The sequence below is a fragment of the Macrotis lagotis genome, chromosome 1 (assembly GCF_037893015.1).
Source record: "Macrotis lagotis isolate mMagLag1 chromosome 1, bilby.v1.9.chrom.fasta, whole genome shotgun sequence".
In the NCBI taxonomy this organism is placed as follows: domain Eukaryota; kingdom Metazoa; phylum Chordata; class Mammalia; order Peramelemorphia; family Peramelidae; genus Macrotis; species Macrotis lagotis.
Window position 1 is genome coordinate 355977591 of NC_133658.1, and position 15256 is coordinate 355992846.

The 15256-nt window shown below is 38.2% G+C and overlaps 1 protein-coding gene across 4 annotated transcripts in view; it reads right to left on the reverse strand.

Moving 5' to 3' along the window:
- Positions 1-15256, reverse strand: part of CNBD2 (cyclic nucleotide binding domain containing 2) — an 84919-nt gene that overhangs the window by 33170 nt on the left and 36493 nt on the right. For 2 of the 4 annotated variants that reach the window (XM_074229140.1, XM_074229155.1), the window contains exons 6-7: positions 12632-12783; positions 11328-11466 (exon numbers count right to left, since the gene is read on the reverse strand). The exons of 1 other annotated variant lie outside the window; for it this stretch is intronic. In XM_074229140.1, the coding sequence (XP_074085241.1) occupies positions 11328-11466; positions 12632-12783 (291 nt within the window). The remainder of the gene's footprint in view (positions 1-11327; positions 11467-12631; positions 12784-15256) is intronic. One more of the 4 variants, XM_074229147.1, reaches the window with a different exon arrangement.

Here is a 15256-nt window from a genome sequence, read left to right on the forward strand (position 1 = left end):
TAGACATTTTCCCTGACTGTCCTCTGTTACCTGGAGTGTTATCTCCTCATCTCCATACTCTGACTTCCCTGGCTTTTAAGTCCCAACTAAAATCCTTCCTTCTGTAGGAAGCTTTTCCTGATCCCTGTTAATTCTATGTCTTTCCTCTGTTGATTATTTCCAATTTATCCTGTATATAGCTTGTTTAAACATAATTGCTTGCATGTTGTCTTTCCCATTAAACTGTGACCTCCTTGAGAGCTTGTACTTATTTTCCCTTCTTTGTAACCAACCCTGAATGCTCAACACAGTGACTAAGACTAACAAATGCTTATTAAATGACAAAGCAGAAAGGAGGGCCTCAGGTGCCCCCAAATCTCCATAACAGCACTTTTGTGGTAGTAAAAAAAACAGGAATCAAAATAATTGCCTGCCCTTTGGGGAATGATTGAATAAACTATGGTCTATGAATATAATTCAATATTATGTCATTAAAAACACCAAATATAAAGAATTCAGAAAATCATAGGGATACTTGTAAGAACTGATGGAAAATGAAGCAAGAAGAACCAGGAAAGTTATGTACAAAATTATAAATTTACTACAATAGGTAAAAATATTTAAAATCATTTTTTAAAAAAAGCTAAAACACTGATTAATGATAATGACTAATCTCCCTGCTATTCTCAGCATAAATGCAGGGGGAAGGGGGACAGAGCCAAGATGACTTGTAAAGGCTGAAATTCCCAAAAACTCGTTCTCCAAAAACCTCCAAGAGCCATCAAATTATGACTCTAGATAAAATTTAGAGGGGCAGAACCCACAGAAAGATTGATATAATTTCCCAGTCCAAAACAATTTAGAAGATCCACAGGAAAGGTCTGTTTCACAGGGACTGGGGTCTGGAAAGAGCTGCAGCACAATGCAGCCAGGCAGGAGAAAACCAGCTCCAGTCTTCCAAGAACAGCCCCATGTGGAGCCTGGGTACCTAGGGGCTCCATGGCAGAGGGGGCAATTTCCAGACCTCTTGCCCAGGGATCACTGGGGACAGCCTGAACAGGAGGTGAGAGAACCCTGACTCACCAGAGTGAGCAGAGAGTGGAGCACTGGCCTCAGAGGAGCCCTGCAATGAGAATTTGTAGTAGGAATTGGGGAGGCCATCTAGTACTTCCAGAGCTCCCAGCCCACAAGACAGTAAGGGGGTCAGGGTAGACTGCAGGGGTCTCTCTGCTCTCCCTAGGCTAGTACTCTGCTGTTTGCCCACGCTCAGATCCAAGTTGCAGTCTAGGCCCCTGTATCACCATAGCCAAGCAAGAATCCTCCTCACAGCTCCAGGGCAGAGGGAGGAGTGCCTGTGGTCATCCATAGACCAGAGCACAGGCAAGAGAGCAGTCAGAGCTTCTCATAAGACCTTAGAGGAATTAAGTTCCCTGTGCATTTTCCAAAAACAAAAAAAAAAAAAAAAAAACCCAAAGCCTTAGAAGTGCAGTAAATCAGTCATAGGCTGAGGAAATGGGAAAACAACAGAAAAAGAAGAATCTGACGATAGAAAATTACTTTGGTCCCATGGAGGATCAAAATACAAATTCAGAAAATGACAAAGTCTAAGCTTCTGTATCCAAAACCTCCAAGAGAAATAGAAAATGGGCTCAGGCTGTGGATGAGCTCAAAAAAGACTTTGAAAAGCAATTAAGAAAGGTAGAGGAAAAGTTGGGAGGAGAAATGAGAGCAATGCAGATAAATCATGAGAACCAAGTCAGCAGCTTGGTGAAAAAAAATGCAAAAAATTCTGGAGAAAATAACATCAGGTGGCTAGGTGGTGCAGCGGATAAAGCACCAGCCCTGGAGTCAGGAGTACCTGGGTTCAAATCCAGACTCAGACACTTAATAATTACCTAGCTGTGTGGCCTTGGGCGAGCCACTTAACCCCATTTGCCTTGCCAAAAAAAAAAAAACCTAATAAAAAAAGAAAATAACATGTTAAAAACCACTTTAGGTCAAATAGAAAAAAACAATACAAAAGGCAAATGAGGAAAAGAATGCCTTAAAAAGCAGAATTGGCCAGTTGAAAAAGGAGATAAAAAAGCTCTCTGAAGAAAATGACTCCATCAAATGTAGAATGGAACTAAAGGAAGCTTTGCGAGAAATCAGGAAGAAATAAAACTATACGAAAAAGAACCAAAAATTAGAAGACAAGATGAAATATATATTTTTTATATATTTTTAGTTTTTTGCAAGGCCACATAGCTAGGTAATTATTAGATGTCTGAGGCCGGATTTAAACTCAGATACTCCTGACTCCAAGGCTGGTGCTCTATCCATTGCACCACCCAGCTGCCCCCAAAATGTGAAATATCTTATTGGAAAAAAAAACTGACTTTGAAAATAGATCCAAGAGAGATAATTTAAAAATTATTGAGCTACTTGAAAATCACAATCAGAAAAAGAACTAGACTTCATTTTTCAAGAAATAATACAGCAAAATTGCCCTGAGATCCTAAAAGCAGAGGGTAAAATAGAAATTGAGGGAATTCACCAGTCACCTCCTAAAAGAGATCCCAAAAGAAAAACTTCCAGGAATATTATAGCCAAATTCCAAAACTCCCAAGTCAAAGAGAAAATACTAAAAGCTGCCAGAAACAAACAATTCAACTATTGTGGCTCTATAGTAAGGATTACACAGGACCTAGCAACATCTACATTAAGGGCTCATAGGGATTGGAATATGATATGCCAGAAGGCAAAAGATCTTGGTTTACAACTGAGAATCAATTGCCCAGCCAAACAGAACATCCTCTTTCAGGGGAAAAGATGGACTTTCAGTGAAACAGGGGACTTTCAAACTTTCTTATTGAAACAACCAGAGCTGAACAGAAAGTTTGATCTCCAAGTATAGGACTCAGGTGAACCATAGTGGGGGTGAATGAGAAGGACTAACTATGAGGAACTTAATGATGCTGAACTGTTTGTATTCCTGCATGGGAAGAAGATACTGATAACTTGTATGAACTTTCTCATTAATAAGAGCAATTAGAAGGAGCATATATAGGCAAGGCACAGGAGGGAGTTGAATTGCTATATTATTGTATGCTATAATATTGTAAAAAGATGGAGTCAATGGGTGATAAAGGAAAGAACCTGGAGGAAGGGAAAGGAGAGGAAGGAGGAGCTAAGATATTTCACATAAGAATCAAGATAAAGCTTTTCAAATGGAGTGGAACAGGGGAAGGTGAGGGGGGGGACTGAGGGAGCCTTCATTCTCATCAGAAATGGCTCAGAAAGGAAATAACATACACACTTAATAGGGTATAGAAATCTACCTTACCCTAGAGAAAAATGAGAGGAAAGGGATGGGATAAGGGGGAATGGGGAGAGGGAAGGGGGGAGTAGGTGACAGAAGAGAGGGAAGATCATGGGAGAGGATCCTCAGAAACAACACACTTCTGATCAGGGACAGAGTGAAAGGAAAGAGAGAATAGAATAAATGAGAGTAGGGAGGAATAGAGTGGAGGGAAATACAGCAGCAACTGTCGGGAAAATATTGAAGCAACTTCTCTGGTGGTCTTATGATGAAGAAGGAAACTCATCCCAGAGACAGAGTCATTGGAATATGAACACAGACTGAAGTACAGTTTTCTTTCTCTCTTACTATTCTTGAAGTTTCTCTATCTTTTTGGGGGTGGGGTGGGGTTATGTTTAATCCCACAAGATTATTGTAATAATATAAAATAAATAAATCAAAATAAATGTAGGGGGATGCCCAGTGTGGTAAATTGAGTCAGATATGGTTGCTAGGTCTGTTGGGAGTTTCTTTCTGCACTCTGAGACCATCAGTTCTCTAAATGGAGGTGGATAACTATTGTTTTATTTAAATGTTTTCCTTTGTATCTGTAAGAGTCCAGTGGTTTAAGGAAATGACTGGTGCAAAAACAGAAGACACTTAAAAAAACTTTTAAAACTTCTGGCTGTAACTCCCAGTACTCTGAGCTGTGAAAACACAAGCATCAATAATTACCCAAATGACTTAAGGTTTATAAAGTAGCCCTGACTTTACATATAGGACCCATGGGTATGTCTCTAATCAGGATGCCATCATTCAGGTTGATTTATAAATCCATTCTGATTTTTCATCATAAAATGAAGATTATAATAAACCTCCCAGGGTTTTGGTGAAGATCAAATAAGATAATACTTGTAAATTGCTTTGTAAGCCGTAATGTGTTATCTAAATGCTAGCTCCTTGTTGTTGCTGTTGTTGTTGTCTGCTGTTGTCCTTGGACTGGTGTAGAAAATTTACTTGTCTAATGAGCTCTGATACAAGTCCTTTGTGTTATGCATTTTCTAATAGATTAAGTAAGAGTCTATTCTACATTTTAGGACTGTGTGTGTGTGTGTGTGTGTGTGTGTGTGTCTGTACCTGTGTTTGATGGGAGTTGGGACCCCTCTTCTTTTTAGGGGGACATTAGGCATAAGCCACATTCTATGTTTCAAGAACAAGGGTAAAAATTTGGTCATTCAACAAACATTTTATAAACCCTACTATGGGCAAAGTCCTGTAATATGACTAAGAAGATGATCAATCAATCAACAAGTAATTAGGGACCTACTATGAACCAGGCAGAGAAAAGGAGACAAAACAGCCTCTGTCCTCCAGAGCTTACTAAGGGGAATGAGAGGGTGGAGAGAGGGAGATTCCAAGCACATTTATTTATAGGTATTTAATAGGTTTGTAAATAGGTAAGTAAAAAGAAAGTTAGGGAGTGGAAGAATATTAGCACCTGAAAAGATCTGGAAAGACAAGAAGAACCCAGCTTGTGAAGAGATATAAATGCCAAGATTGTTTATATTTGTTCCTGGAAGGCATAAATTGATAAATTTTACCTGGTAGAGAACTGACAAGATCAGATGTACACTTTAGTAAGATGATTTTGTCAGCTTTGTGGAGGATGGGTTGGAGTGGAGGAAGATGCTAGAGACAGGAGATCAAAGTAAAAAAGAAGTTATTACAATAGAACAGAAAAAAAGGTGACAATTGCCTAAATTGGGTTGCTGGTTGTGTGAGTGGTGAGGAGGGCACAGGGATGTTACACATCAACATTAAGATCTGTCAACTTGACCCTCAAGTGTAAGAGTTGTCCTTATTTGTCCTTATTAAATTACATCATTGTTAGTCAAGTCCAAGTTCTAGTCTGTCCAGATCTTTTCAGATTCTGTCAAAGGCAATCACTGGGTCAACCATCTTTCCTAGTTCTATGACAATTGTGGATTGGTCAAGTGTCAACAGGGTCAAGTCAATCCCTGGGGCCCTCCACACAGACCTCCTGCCAAGCTGACAATTGGCTATTCTTTGAGCTTTGCCATTCAACCAGAAACAGAAGAGTCGTTCCTTTCTCCTTTCCTTTCTCCTCTCCTCTCCTCTCCTCTCCTCTCCTCTCCCCCTTCCCCCTTCCCCTTTCCTCCCTCCCTCCCTCCCTTCCTTCCTTCCCTTCTTCCTTTCTTTCTTTTTTGATTTTTGCAAGGCAATGGGGTTCAGTGACTTGCCCATGGTCATACAGCTAGGTAATTATTAAGAATCTGATACTGAATTTGAACTCAGATCCCCCTGACTCCAGAATAGGAGAGTCTTCTTATGAGATATAGTAAATGAGCTGAACTTTAAGGGAGATAAGGAATCAAAGAGAGAGAAAAAGACAGAGAGAGAGAGAGAGAGAGTTACTTGCATAGGGCAATTTGAATAAAGTGGACACAGATAGATAGAAGGGGAGTAAAATGAAATTAAGTCTAAAGAGGGAAATAGAAGCCAGACAGCAGAGAGCTTTAAATTCCATACTGAAGAGTTGTATTTTATAGGAAAGGGTATCTTAACCTTTTCCATATCCCAGACTTCTTTGGTAGTTTGGTGAAGTCTTTGGACACTTTCTCAGAATAATGTTTACAAATGCATGAAAAAAAGGATTTTAATATTTGATATTTTAGTCTAAAGTATTTCATATTTTAGCATTAAAGAATTCTTAATTTTTTGTGTGTCCTGAACCACCCCCCTACCCCGCCTTTGGCAGTCCTAGTGAAGTCTGTATTTTTAATTGCATAAAATAAAATTTATTTTAATACTAAGTTTTAAATATTTAGTAATTTAGAACTGCAAAGGAAACCAATCATACTGAAAATACAATTATCAAAATATTTAAAAAACAAGTTCACTGGTTCCAGGTTAAGATAAGAATCTTTATCCCAGAGGCACTGAGAGTCATTGAAGGGATTTGTAAAAAGAATCAAGATTGAAACTAATTCATATGACTCTAGAACTACAACTCTGGGTCATAAGTCACAACTTGGGGTTTTCCTTAGGATGCTAAGAACAACATAATTATACTGCCAATTAAAAAGTCTGTAGTATCTCTAAGCAATTTTCAATAGCAGAGAATTTTTTGAACTTTTAAAAAAAGTTTTGACATTATTGTGATTTTATTTTTTACTTTATTTTATTTTTTTATGTTTTTGCAAGGCAATGGGTTTAAGTGGCTTGCCCAAGGCCACACAGCTAGGTAATTATTAAGTGTCTGAGACCAGATTTGAACCCAGGTACTCCTGACTCCAGGACTGGTGCTCTATCCACTGCACCACCTAGCTGCCCCTTTACTTTATTTTCATTACTTATTTTTGGTTCTCAATATATTCAAAATAGATCTCATTATCCCCCCCCCCAAATCCTTCCTTCTAAACTTTCCTTTTTCTTCCAAGGGCCCTCCCATCTTTCCTCTTGGTCTCCCCAGGTTTGTTCCTTTAACTTTGACATGGACTCCTCACTCTCAAATGAGATCATAATCAAATCAGATGTTTGTAAAGCATTACTCCCACATAGGTGCTTAAGAAATGTTTATTCTGTCCCTTTCATCAATCTCCTTCACTTCAAATATTCAATCAATTGCGAAATCCCAGGCATCTCCATCTCCATATCTCCTGCCTACTTGCCTTTCCTCTCTTCTACTGGCACAACCAACCTTACTTAATTCAGGTTCTTATCGATTTCTCTAGCCTGGCTCATGATCAGAACCTCCTAACTGGTGTACCTGTTTCAAGTCTCTCCCCACTTTAATTCATCCAGACAAAGGTGTCTTTCCTTATCTAATTCTGACCATGTCAGAATTAAGCAGCAAGTTACAGTGACTTCAAGGCACTTTACTACTTCCCTGTAGTTTCTACAATTTAACATAAAGTCTTGGTCATTCTGGGAAGATTCTGGGCAATTTCCAGGTTCTCCAGAGATTCTCCACAAAAAGATAGAAAATTGACACAAAATGACCAGAGAAGCAAAAATAAAGTAGCAAAGCAACAGAAAAGATAGGACCTCCCCTCCAGGGGCTGAAGTTTGGCCTGAGAGAAATGTAGACATCTCCAAGGTGAATCTGCTGGGTCAACAAACTGCAGAACCTGGAACAGCTCTCTCCAGCAACAGAATGGGTCTTAGGGAGGTTTCACCTCAACTTTCACCTCACTCAAGTAATCTTACCACAGGAATTTTCAGCTCATAAACTTTCATGTAAGAAACAACTGACAGTTGAGTGGGGCAAATTTGGAGGACACCCATATACACATACACGCCTGACATCCAGACATGATCTGGGGCTGTGGCAGTGGGCAAGGAGGAACAAGCAACTGTGTGGAACTGCAGGAAGAAGGGACCAAGAATGTTTTCAGGAGTGTGACTGGGAGACCTACCAATGACTTAGGAGAGGAGAATAATCAGGGAGCTTGAGGCCCCCAACAGAATTCATAAAACAGTAAGGACTCATAACTTGAGATTAAAACTTGTAATAATAAGTTAAAAATAAAACAAATTAAAATTAAAAATTAAAATAAATACAACCTGATGATAGATAGTTATAAAGACCTGAAATTAATATTTGGGGAAGATAGTGAGGTTTAAAAAAAGCCATTCCTACCCCAAAAAGTAACATCAAATGGTCGTAAGACTCCCCTCACCTACCCTCTGCCCCCCCCAAAACTCTTGGAACAACTTAAAAAGGAATTCAAAATTTAAATAAGAGAGATCAAGGAAAAAATAGGGGGGGGGGAAATGCTATTCAAGGAAATAATGAAAAGAAAATTAACCAATTGGGAAAAAAATATAAAATCTTAAGGAAGAAAATAACTCCTTGAAAACTAGAATTGAGCAAGTGGAATCAGTTTATGTTATAAGATACCAAGAAACAATAAAAATAGAAAAAACTAGGGAATTTGAAGTATCTCCTTAGAAAAATAACTAAGCTGGAGAACAGATTGAGGAGAGACAATATAAGTGTTTATAGAGCTATCTTTTCAGCCTTTCTCACTCTCACACTTTTTATCTAGTTCTCCCATCTCTACAGCTTTGTACTTCACCCTCCTCACCTTCTCCTCATAAGCCTCTCTTCAAGATGCAGCTTAAGCCTTATCCCTCTATGTTAAGGCTTTCCTGAGCTCCTCATACACTATTACCTTCTCTCCTCTCTGTATTTAACTACTTTACATTTATTTCTATTTATTCTCTTTATAATCTATTCCTTAGTGTGTATTTATATATATTTTTGTTGTTTCAGGATGTGTTCCTTGGGTTTTCACTCATTTCATTTGTAACTTCAGGACCAGTTGATTAATAAATTGGTGGCTGATTAAATCAATATTTATTTAGAATAAATATATATATTTTTGGTTGATTGATGTAAATTTTAAAAAAATGAAAAGTTTTACCTTAAAAAAGGAGGAAGTTTCATGAATGTACTTGGGCATTAATTATCTTGAAGGAAGGAGTAAAATTTCATATATAATAATAATAGCTTATATTTATACAGCACTTGTTATGTGTAGGCATAGTACTAAATATATAATGCAATTATTATCTCATTTGATCCTCACAGCAACCTTACCAGGTATATGCTATGGTTTATCTCCATTTTACCGATGAGGAAAATGAGGCAGACAGATTAAATGACTTGCCTAGGTTCACATGGGTAGAAAGTAAATGTCTGATTTTGGATTTGAACTCAGGACTCCCTGACTTTAGGCCTGGCACTCTATTTTATTTATTTATTTTTAGTTTTTGTAAGGTAATGGGGTTAAGTGATTTACCCAAGATCACATAGCTAGGTAATAAATGTCTGAGGTCAAATTTGAACTCAGATCCTCCTGACTCCAGGGCCAGTGCTCTATCCACTGCACCACCCAGTTGCCCCTTTGTACCACCTAGCTGTCCCTATGGCACTCTATTTTAACACCTGACAATAACATAGATTTTTCATCAATGAATGAGAACCTCTCCTGAATTTGAAGATGTCTTGAAAAAAGTGTGAGATTCTCATGACAATTCTTTGTAAGTTAATTTTATCCTGAATATTCATATTAAGTCCACTTTAGTACTATCTTCAAGCTGGAACATTCCTTTCAAAATTAAACTCTAAACTATACCCTTAAAAGTAGAACTAGAAGATACAGAGAAGAGAGCTGCTGGGGGAAAAAAGCACGAGAGAGATTTAGGGAAACAGTACCTTAAGGGAACCTCTCGGCCTCAGATATGGCAATAAAGAAGAGTGTCTGAGCCATGCAGACTTCTTCAACCACCCCAGCTTCCAAGATTAAGTGAAAGTTGGAGTCAAGATACCCATTTGTTTCATCACCCTGGGCAAGCCACTTCACCTGTTTCCTCATCTATAAAATGAGGATAGTAATAGTGTCTGGTAGGGTTTTTCTTGAGTATTGAATAAAATCATAATTATAAATTATTGTGCTTAATTAGCAGTTGAACATAATAAATTCTATAGAAATTTTAGCTATTATTGATGTTCTTATTGTTATTTATTCTTATTCTTATCATTATTATTATTATTATCACCCTTTGGTGTCACCGAGAATTATGTAACATATGCCTGGGATATAAGAAAAGGAATCTCTAGAAAAAAAGAGTTACTTCATTCTCTAACAATTCTTAGTATTTCTGACAACTGATTATACAAAAACTGGCCAGTATTTCCCTAAGTCTAGAATAGGCTCTTTAGATCCCTAGAAAGGAACATCTCATTAGAAAGGAAAGAAGAGTTTTCTTGACTATTTACTAATAGAAAACTCAGCTTTTTGTATAAAATAACATGAAATAAAGCCTGTTCTATATTCTTTGTTTCCTTAGACCAAGTGCTTGCACAGAAGCAAATCATTTTTATTTCTCTTGCAAAGATATAACCACAAGTAAATTTGGAGTGGGTCAAAAAGTGATTTTTGAAGTCTTCAAGATTGAATCAGGTGTGTGAAAATGCTGAGCACGTGAATGATATCACCATCTAGTGGCAAATACTGAAATTACATGACTCATTGAAATCTTAAATGAAATCTTGAAGAATGAAAGATTTATGAGGATTAAGTTGTGAATATGAAGACAAATAATGCCAATAGTCATTGAACATTTAATGTTACAACAATAAACCACAGTTTCAATTTTTTTCTGTTCAACATTCATTAGATAAGGCAGTTGTTAACTTTAGAGAGAACAGTTTCAGTTAAATGATGAGGTTGAAAACCAGGTTCCAAAAGGTTTAGGACAGAGTGAGAGGAGGGGAAGTAGAAGTACTAATTATAGATTTTTCAGGGAATTTATCTGGGAAAATAAATATAGAATGATACCTAGAAGGGACAGTAGGATCAAGTGAGAGTTTTTAAAGGATGAGGGAGATTTAGGGGTGTTTGTAGGCAGCAGGAAAGGAGATAGAATTATAGGAAAGGATTAAGAAAGTGGGAAGTGGGAATGATAATGGGGCAATCTGCTGGAGAAGACTTGGGGGGATGAGATAGAAGGCATGCATGTAAGTAGTATTGACCTTGGCAAGAAAAAGGACCACTTCTTTGTGAGAGGCTTGAGTAGAGAAGATTCCAGGAGAGGGGAGTCAGAGAGATGTTGCATTAGGAGAAGAGAAGAGAAAGGAATTCTCATCTAATGGTTTCATTTTGAGGGTGGGTGGGATAAAAAGCATGATTCAAGGTCCCCAGAGGAGAGTATGAAGAGTAGAAGTTGTATGAGTAGACTTGAGGAGAAAGATATTTAGAAAAGCTATTGTGATAAGTGGGTTAGAGATTTCATTCTAGAAAGAACTATGCATCTCAGTCTTCCTTGCATTCTTAGAACATAGCTTTAGACTCCTTTCTCTGTCTCTCTCTCTCTCTGTCTCTCTCTCTGTCTCTCTCCCTGTCTCTCTCTCTCTCTCTCTCTCTCTCTCTCTCTCTCTCTCTCTCTCTCTCTCACACACACACACACACACACACACATCACCTTTACACTCCCTTTCTCCCCCAATTCCTTGACCTTTCTGTATCCTAATTCTCACCTTTGTGACAAACATGATAAAGCCAGACTCCGTCACATTCTGAGTTATCACTTGCCCATATGGGTACTTCTGCACTTTGCAATGACTCACCATTCTTGAGACAGTCTCATCAGACCATGTCTTAAAGAGCTCATGCTTCCTGAGGAGAAAGGATATTAAATGCTATTTTCTTTTCTGATCCAAGGATTTGGGGAATATCCTATCTCTCCTAAGACCACACTCCCTTCCTTGCCAGAGAGACACAATTAAGACAAGGTAATAAGGGCTTTCCCCAGGGTATTAATATCTAAAAAGTAATGTTGTCCTTTCCAATTTCTTGCTCCCAACCACACGCTATCCCATCCTACCCCCCCTAGTCATCTAGTCATTCAGCAATATAAAAACTTTCTGGCATCCCAATGTGCTTCCTTCTGCACCCTAGCTAAGTTTCCCCTATCTCTAAGTCAGCTGTATCCCAATTGCCCCAAGTAAAAAAAAATTCTAGTCATAGTTCTCTCCCTTGATCACCTAATCACCCTCTTTAATTTTAGGAAGTTATTTCATCCCCTTCCCTGAAGCCCATTGCTCCAGCCAGCATGACACACTGCACTGTCCTCTGATCAAAATGAACCTGGTACAATTGTGCCTATAGTTGTCTTATCTGCATGATCTCCTTATTCCATAGAGGCTTTCTTGACCCCCCTCCAACTTTCTAAATCCTAGAGTACTCCTTGTATGCAACATGCTACCTCACTTGAACCTATATTGTCTGGTAAGATTTGATCATGTGACCTCTTTTACTAGAGACTTTACCAGCCTTGAAGGCAATGCCCATGTTGTAATAGGATTGGAGATTTAGAACAAGAAGGGATTTTTTTTGGAGAACTTATGAGTTCATACTTTAAGACCCATGAATTTATGTTTTCTAAGAATCTTTTAATAGCTATATTGAAATGTAATTGCTTGGAGCTAGGTGGTGCAGTAGGTAGAGTACTTTCCCTGAAGTCAGGAGGATCTGAGTTCAAATCCAACCTCAGACACAAAAAATACTAAGCTGTGTGACCTTGGGAAAATCACTTGCCCCCATTGCCTTGCAAAAACCAAAGAAAGGAAAAGAAATGTAATTGCTTTCTGGCATCCCAAGATGTACTTCCTCCAGCACCCTAACTATGCTCCTCCTCCCCTCAGATGAGGAAACTGAGTGACTTGCCCAAGGTCACATAGCATTCCCCTCTCTTCTCCCTTTTCTCCCTCACAGAGTCTAGCCATGGCCTTCCACAACACTAGTATCCAATAACTGCTTGATAAGCCAATATTTGATTTACCTGAAGAAATTAAACCGAAATTGAAATTCCTTCTTCAACTCCTCATTCAGCTTAGTACCAAAGCAATCCTCCTTGTCCACAACCAGTAACTCTGTCTCCTCCATACAGACCACAGTAGAAATCCTCTCAGAATCAGTCAGCAAAGCCATTTCCTGAAGAGGAGGAGATAAAAGAAGATGTCTCTTCTGGCCTCCCACCTCACCACACCCACATTCTTTATACCATTGCCAGATCAATTAATCAATCAACAGATATTCATTCAACACATTTTATGAGGTAGTGGATATGCTAAGCAGTGAGGGATAACAAAGGAAAGAAAAAGCAAAAATGAAAAGAGTTCTTGTCCTTAATGAACTTTCTGGCAAGAAGTAGGGAGGGGCTGAACTAGGGTTGTAAGAGTTCTCTTCTCTACAGATTCAAAAGATGTTGCAGGGGCAGCTAGGTGGCACAGTGGATAAAGCTCCAGCCCTGGAGTCAGGAGTACCTGGGTTCAAATCCGGTCTCAGGCACTTAATAATTACCTAGCTGTGTGGCCTTCAGCAAGCCACTTAATCCCATTTGCCTTGCAACACCTAAAAAAAAAAAAAAGAGATGTTGCAAAGAAAAAAGACTTGAGAAATATAGGAGGGTGAGAGAGAAAGAGAGAATGGAAAAGATAGAAAAGAGAAGAGCTAAATCAGATGAAGAAATAAGATTAATTAATAAATAAATGAAATGACTACAGAGCAGATGGAAGTTAACCACAGAAACTATGGTACTAACAACTGGTGGGAGTGGAAGGAGGAGCCTACAAAGATCTCTGGGAGATGGGGTGTTTGAACTGAGTTTAAATGAAACCAGGGGTTCTAAAAGTCAAAGGTCAGAAAGGAGAGGAAGGAGAGGATTCCAGGTATGGAATACAAAGACACAGACATGGGAGAAGTCATGAGAGAAAGAGTAAGGAGATCTCACAGGTAGAGATAGTAGTGTTGTAGATGGCAGTAAAATGTCAAAGTCTGAATAGGGGGGAAAAGAAAAAAAAAGAAATTTACATTTGACCCTGGATATAATAGGGAGCTATTGAAATTTCCATAGCTGTAAAACTGTGCATATCCTTTGATCCAGCAATAATACTACTAGGTCTGTATCCCAGAAATATAAAGGGGAAAAGACCCACATAAACAAAAATATTTATAGCAGCTCTCTTAGTTGTGGCAAAGAATTGGAAATTGAGGGAATGCCTATACACTGGGGAATGGCTGAACAAATTGTGATATATGAATGTGATGGAGTACAATTGTTCTATAAGAATCATGAATGGGTGGACCTCAGGAAAATCTGGAAAGACTTACATGAACTGATGCTAAATGAAATGAGCTGAACCAGGAGAACATTTTGTGCACATTAATAGCAACATTGTGTGATGATCAACTATGATAAACTTAGCTCTACTCAGTAGTATAATGATCAAAGACAATTATAAAGAACTTGTAATGAAAAATACCATCAACATTCAAGGAACTATGGAGTCTGAATGCAGACCAAAGCATACCGTTTAAAATTTTTTAAAATCTTTGTTTTTTTCTACTCACGTTTTTTCCCTATTTGTTCTAATTCTTCTTTCACTATATGACTAATATGGAAATATGTTTAACAGTTATACATTAATAACATATATCAGATTACTCATTCTCAAGGGAAGGAAGTAAGGAAGGAAAAAAATGTGGAACTCAAAACCTTACCCTCAAAAAAGAAAGTTGAAAACCATCTTTGCATATAATTGGAAAAAAATGAATAAATTTATTTAAAAAAAAAAAGAATTTCCAGAACAAGAGAATGATGGTGGTAATTTACCCTTCAGTGAAGTCACTTTAGCAGATGAATAGAGGATGAGATCCTGAGAACAATTAAGAAGCTATTGTAATGGTTCTGGCAAGAAGGTGTGAGGGGCTAAACTAGGGTGGTGAGTTGTGAATAGAGAACACTATGGATTCAAGAGATGTTGCAGATTGAAAAGTGGCAAGATTTGGGAATGATATGGAGGAGGAGAGAGACAGAGACAGGAAGATTGAGAGTAGAAAATTGAAAATAGATTGTGTACCTAGAACAATAGTGATGCTCTAAGAAGGAAGTTCAGTTGAGGTGAGCATTTTAGGGGAAAGACAAGTTCCATTTTGGTCATGCTGAATTTGGAATATTAATTATAAACATTTACATAGTAGCTCTTATTAGGTGCTATGCACAGAGCTGAGCACTTTAGAATGATCATTACATTTGATCCTCACAACAGCCTTGGTGGAAGCTATTGTTATCCCCATTTTAGTGCTTAAATGACTCACTTTGGTGTCACACAGCTAGTATGTATGTCTGAGGGTAGAACTGATTTCAGGCCTTCTGACCTCCAAGGTTCAAGGCTTTCCATGCAGACAAAAGCAGTTCCAAATAAAGACAAGGATTGGATAAATAGATATGGGAATTGTCTGCAAAAAGATGATAATTGATAAGATTAACAAATGAGATAGTGTGGAGAAAAATGAGAAATGGGCTTAGGACAGAACCTTGGGGAACATCTAAAATGAATGAACATGACAAAGGTGAAGATCCAGCAAAAGACAACAGATAGACAGATGTAAGAAAGCAGTCATG